General features: G+C 43.6%; 1 protein-coding gene across 3 annotated transcripts in view; it reads left to right on the forward strand.

The window, feature by feature from the left end:
- The first annotated feature begins 87 nt into the window (after window positions 1–87).
- The window catches only part of HERC4 (HECT and RLD domain containing E3 ubiquitin protein ligase 4), a 106101-nt gene continuing 100113 nt past the window's right edge, over window positions 88–6075 (forward strand). Inside the window, exons 1-2 of one of the 3 annotated variants that reach the window (XM_019507876.1) lie at window positions 88–379; window positions 1688–1977. In XM_019507876.1, coding sequence (XP_019363421.1) covers window positions 1752–1977 — 226 coding nt within the window. In that variant the 5' untranslated portion in view covers window positions 88–379; window positions 1688–1751. Of the gene's footprint in view, window positions 380–411; window positions 429–1687; window positions 1978–6075 lie in introns of those variants that run through there. The other 2 variants (XM_019507878.1, XM_019507877.1) reach the window with 2 other exon arrangements.

Genomic DNA, 6075 nt, shown 5'->3' on the forward strand with positions numbered 1-6075 from the left:
CCGGGAGGGGCCGCGACTAGTGCCCGGGCCCGCCCCCCTCGCGCGTGGCCTGCCCGCGGGGCTGTAGCGCCCGGGAAACGCCCGGTCCCGCTTTGCCCTCGCGGGCCTCGCCCGGGCCTGCTACCCGCCCCGAGCTGGGGCCGCAGGGCGCTGCCTTTGCAGTCGGTCCTCTGGGGGCTTCGTTTCCAGCCAAGGGGCAGACTTAGTCGCGGCGGTACGTCCGCCTCCTCCCGCTGCTCGCGAGGAGCCTGGACTGGGGGACGCGGCCCCGGCGGCCTCACCTCTGATGCTTTCCCCTCTTGCAGGGCGGACCCTGCTGCACGGATGAGTGAAGGTTGCGTTTGTGCCACTATGTCTTAACTCAAGGCTGCTTCGTCTGGTACGTCCTCGAGCCTGGTAGGAGATAACGACCCGGGTTTCTCTTCGAGGTAGACACAGTCCCGAAAGCCTCCCTGCACGGGCCTGTTTATGGGGAGAACTTGAAACTGCCTCCTCAGGACTTGGGACTTAAAACCATGTTCCGTTGTTTTCGTCTGCCGTTTCACCCTCCTTGTTTCCACGTGCTAGTCGCTGGCTGCATGTCAAGCAGCTTTTATGCTAGATGCATGCTTTTATGTAGATTATAAAGCATGTTATGATCTTTCAGAATGGAAATTTGTACACATGTGAACTGTATGTGAATTGAAGCTTCATCCCCAGAGGTTTTTAAGACCTGGGTAGACAAAGCCTTGACTGGGCTGATCTGGCAGAGGATGGTCCTGTTTTGAGCAGGGGGTTGGCTTAAATAGTTTCTCAACCTGTGGGTCACAACCCAAAAGTGGGTTGGAAGAACACACTGTGGCTTTTCCCTTGCAGGCTGGTAGAGCTCCAGCCTGTGAGGGACTGCTTGGGTGTCCCCCCTGTGCCCCACACATTGGGGGACTGGGGCCGGGGGCAGCAGTTTGGGAGTGAGGGGCACTGGGTCAGGAGTGGCCATCGATATTTACAAATGAGCCCTGGTACAAAAAAGGTTGAGAACCACTGGACCAGATGACATCCTGAGGTCCCTTCCAACTCTAATTTTCTATGATTCTATAATGTGTTTATATCCAGTTCCCATTGTTTAGTCATGCTAGTTTGATCACAGTGATCTTGGATGAAAGTTTCGGTGCTCTTAAATTGAGAATATTTTGAAATAAGGAGAGGCTCCACTTTATGTGAACTGGCATTCTAAAAATATCACAAATGCTTTGTGCCACATTGAAAACCAAAAAGGAGAGAAATGTAGCTTTGTCTTGTAAACATTTGTAGATTAAGCCCAGTTAATAGGAAGGTGAGGTCCAGTTAGTAGAAAGCAAGAAGCATAGATGAACATGACAGGAGGGAATGAAATATGTGGAATTATTCATCAGATTAGATTTAAATTGTGTAACTTCTGTTAGAGAGCTCCTTGCCTTTCAGGCCAGTGAAATCTAAGGAGGTCCCTACCTGGGTGAATCACAGTGCAAGATCAGTGCTGTAGTTCAGTGTTAATTACAAAAAAATCAAAGGAGTGAAACTTGTTTACAAACTAGTATGTTCATTATGGTTTTATTTTATACAGTTGGTTTTTGAAGGATGCGCTTTATAACATGCTTTTAAAATTTATAGCATTTTAAAAAATATTTTCTTTAGAATAGTACTGAACTTATGACTTCTCCCTGAACAGTGATACAGAAGGGATATTTTTGACGTGAAGCTGGAAGATCGTTTTCATCAAAAGACCTGTCAGCATGTTGTGTTGGGGAAATGCATCCTTTGGACAACTTGGATTGGGTGGAATTGATGAAGAGATTGTTTTAGAACCCAGAAAAAGTGACTTTTTCCTAAATAAAAAAGTGAGAGATGTAGGATGTGGACTCAGGCATACTGTTTTTGTCCTGGACGATGGGACTGTTTATACATGTGGTTGTAATGATCTAGGACAACTAGGACATGAAAAGGCCAGAAAGAGACCAGGTAAGTTAAAGATTATGATGGGGGTGGGGCAGAGAGGGAAAAAGAAAGTGTGTGTGGGGTGGGGGGAAGGTGGTGTTTAATTTTAGTTATCCTACTTGGGCTCAGCAAATCTTTCTATTTATTTAACTTTGTGCACACAGGTAGTTCCAGAGCCCTGCAGGTTTGGGACTTTAAAGTTCTTATTTGATAAATCTTGCTTTTTCATACTTTACTTTTGTAGAAAGTAGTAAGCCTACTACATTCTATGTAAGATGCACATAATTCTGTAGCCTGATTGGTTGATAGTTTTAGATAAAATACATCTGCCTATTGGTCTACTTTTTTCTCTTAATTTTAGTCTAATTATATCCTCAATGACTGTTACCTGTGTGTGGATACATATACTATAACTCTTGGTTATCTTTTCTGTAAGTATTAAAGCCAAAGTATACAATATTTTAAAAAACTCTCACACTTTTAAGTGTTGAAGAGCCACTGTCCTGTGCCGTTTCTGTATAGTACGGATAGCAAATGTGCAACAGTATACGAAGGTGTACAATATGTGTAATGTTGAATGGGACTTTCCTTCATATAACCAACACTAGCAAATTGCCTGTCATGAAGTTTGGGGGAGGGGGCAAGGACAAAGTGCCGCCACCCAGCGCCCTGCAGTGCCGCAGCTCCACCTCCAGCCATGTGGCTCCCCTGCATCCCCCCCATCCCCCACTCCTGTCTGTTCACTGGGGGTGTGTGGCCACCCCTTGGATACAGTGGTGATGCCAGAGTTGGGGGGTGAGGCCAGTGCTGCACTGCCAGCACCCCGCGCCACTGCTGCATCCAAGGAGCAGGGCTGGGGGCAGGGAGGGGCTAGGTAAGCACGGCTGGCCTTGTCCTCCTGCTCCACTCCTCAGTCCCTGCCATCATGGTGGCGCTCTGCCACGTGTCTGTCTATGCAGAGCACTCTGATTGGCTGCCAAGACAACCAGTCAGAGTGCGAATAAAGTGTTACAAACAGACAGATGCACTAAAGCTTTTATTTTATTAGAATGTAACTAAGCTCTGGGCAAGGGAATAGATGGGACCAAGATCCTGGAATTCTCATAGACTTCATAGATTTCATAGACATTAGGGCTGGAAGGGACCTCGGAAGATCATTGAGTCCAGCCCCCCGCCCGAAGGGCAAGAAGTCAGCTGGGGTCATAGGATCTCAGCAAGATAAGCATCCAGTTTGATCTTGAAGGTGTAATTTGCTCTTGAAGGTGTAAATGTAGGTGCTTGAACCACCTTTGATGGCAGGCTGTTCCAGACCTTGGGGGCCCGGACAGTAAAGAAATTCTTCCTTATGTCCAGCCTGAAACGATCTTGTAGTAGTTTATGGCTGTTCAACCTCGTTATCCCTTGGGGCGCTCTGGCGAACAACTGTTCCCCCAGATACTGATGGTCACCCCTGATAAACTTATAGGTGGCTATCAGATCACCCTGAGCCTGTGCTTTTCCAGGCTAAAGAGCCCCATGGCTCTCACCCTGTCATCATAAGACATTATATGTTTTATAATTTGAGGTGTTTTGGTGGTACATCTCTGCCCACTTTATTGTAAATAAAGATATTTCCCAAAGCTGTTTTAGATACTTGGGGAAACTGTCAGTGTTCCTTTATATATAATTCCATAAATCTGGCAAACAAATAGCTAATCTCTATAAAACAGAAAAAATGCTTTAAAAGAATCCTAAGGATGCATCAGGCAGATGAGAAAAAGTGCTGCCCTCCTTTGTGTCTGAAGAATCTATTATGTTCAGTAGAACCAGTATGATTTATCTTAGGTGGCCTGCGCAGGTTGGGTTCTAGCATCATGGTTATCTAATTCTCTTTGTCATGGAGCTATATACTGCCATATCTCATGATCTTTAGTATAGAACCACTGGCCGTGTTCAGATGAGCGTGGCCATGTACAGTGGTGCCACGCACTGCACATTCAGATGTTCTCTGGTCTGCAGTGGAGCAGCACAGAGGGTTTTTTTGACTCCTGAAAACCCTCATGGAGGGACTTTTGACTCCTGCAGCTGCCAGCCAGGCTCTGCGTGGAAGAATTGCCACTGCTGCAGCCCGGGGAGGCCCCCAGGCAAGGCTGCTGGCCCCAGCCTCCCCTACTGTCCCTGGAGTAACTTATGTGCCAAAGTGTGCGGCCCAGGCATTCCCCGGGGACAAGTAGTGGCGACAAAAGGTGTGCCATTGCTTGTTGTCCATGGGGAACCAAACATCCACATCATTTGTGGATGTGCCCGCTTTGTCCACAGCTAAAGGAATCCTTCAGCACCTGATCCTGCAGAGCTGTTCTTCAGCCTGGGGAATTGGCATCTCCCTTCTGTATGGGTTGCTATTGCACATATGTGAGTTAATGAGAACCTCAGAAATGAGGATTTGACCCACAGTCTGTAAATATAGAATTATTTCATTTTTAATTATCTAGTATTGTGATATGGAGGCAATCTAATTGTAACAATTATTTACTGTAAAAATAATATTAAAAATAGAATGTGTGGAAAATCACTTTCTAAATAGCACTTTTAGAATTTTCATAAACATTTCTAAGAGATTTTTAAAAGGGGATTTCAGCTTCCATGCTGACATGAGGAAGGATCTCTTTGACATGCCTTAAAGCTAGAATGCAAAAACCCCCCTCTCAGTTTCTTCCCTTCCTCCTCAGGGTACATGCTTGTTTGCTGTTGCATTTTTATAAAAGTCTTGTGGCTTTTGGTACTCATGAACATCCTCTAGTAGGGACTTCAGAGGAGAGTGCACATATGCTCCCTCCAGAGCAGTGTTTGCAGTTTCTTCATACAACTAATATGAGATATAAATAGAACTATTCTTAAGTATTGTCAAATGCAAAGTAAAGAAACTGACTAGGCAGAATAATAATTTCCTCTGATCTCTTTCAGTTAGAATTAAATTCTAAGATTACTATAAACAAAGAATCCTTGAAATAGTTTTGTTTTTCCTTCATTGTATAATGTTATGTTTTTTTTAATTTTAGACTACTAGCATTGATTTCTTAAGTCTTGATGTCTTAATATCTTGAAACTAAAATTGCTCAGGTTTCACTGTTTAACACTACATGCTTCAAAGAGGAAGTAGCTTTCATCATGAGCAAGTATTTTCTGTCACAAGCTTAATCAAGATCTAACTTGCATGAATTATCTTTAACTACTAAGGTCTTGTACTTTTTGCTGTCTTGGGGGAAAAATAATTGATCAATGGCCTTTATTACCTCTCTGAGGCAGAAAAATGTTAAATTGTTTTTTATAAAGACATAGATTTTAAGGAGAAGTTATCCAAAAGTTTCCATACATAGGCCAAATTTTAAATTGCTTATATTTTTAAATACAGTTTCCAGAATGATTTATATTAATTTAACTTTCATTTGTGTCTGTTACAGGATTTTCAAGAAGGCTCATCACTTATTTGAGCATGTTAATGTCTTTAAATCTTATTAAACTGTAGGTGACTGACAATAGCTTTGGAAGAGGTTGTATAAATTAGGTTATGTTGCATGAAAGAGTTTACTTGCAGACATTATTTTAAAATATGGTTAATGCACTCCCATGCACAGTACTGGAACATTGAACCTTCACTCTCTGGTTTGTTTACATGAGAAAATGGTAATTTTTCACTGTGTTGCAAAAAATCTGTTTTTAAAAGGCTATAGTCTGTCACTTTAGGCCTCCAAAAATACCTACCTTTATGACGGCTGCATGACACTTCCTTTATAAGGAGTAGAGTGGATGATAGGGTTTGAAGGGCCCCCATGGATCATCTGGTCCAACCCCCAATTTATGATCCTCTGGTGACAGGTACTTTGTTAGAGTTTAGTGAGCATATTGACACACAGTTGTTTATAGTTTTATAAAAGTGCACAGTCCCCCAAATTACGTTTGAAAAGTATATCAAACTGAATATTTTGAGGCATTTTAGGGGGAAAATAAATCTTGTCTAAGTTTGTGTGCCTCCTATGTGGAGTGGGGCAGGGGAGGAACTAAAGCAGTGATTACTACCAGGGTGCTGTGGCGTCTCTGGGTGCCTTGAAATCCTTTTAGGGGTGCTGTGGGACTTGTGTGTGA

The sequence above is a fragment of the Gavialis gangeticus genome, unplaced genomic scaffold (assembly GCF_001723915.1).
Source record: "Gavialis gangeticus isolate Ggan-Ray unplaced genomic scaffold, GavGan_comp1, whole genome shotgun sequence".
In the NCBI taxonomy this organism is placed as follows: Eukaryota; Metazoa; Chordata; order Crocodylia; family Gavialidae; genus Gavialis; species Gavialis gangeticus.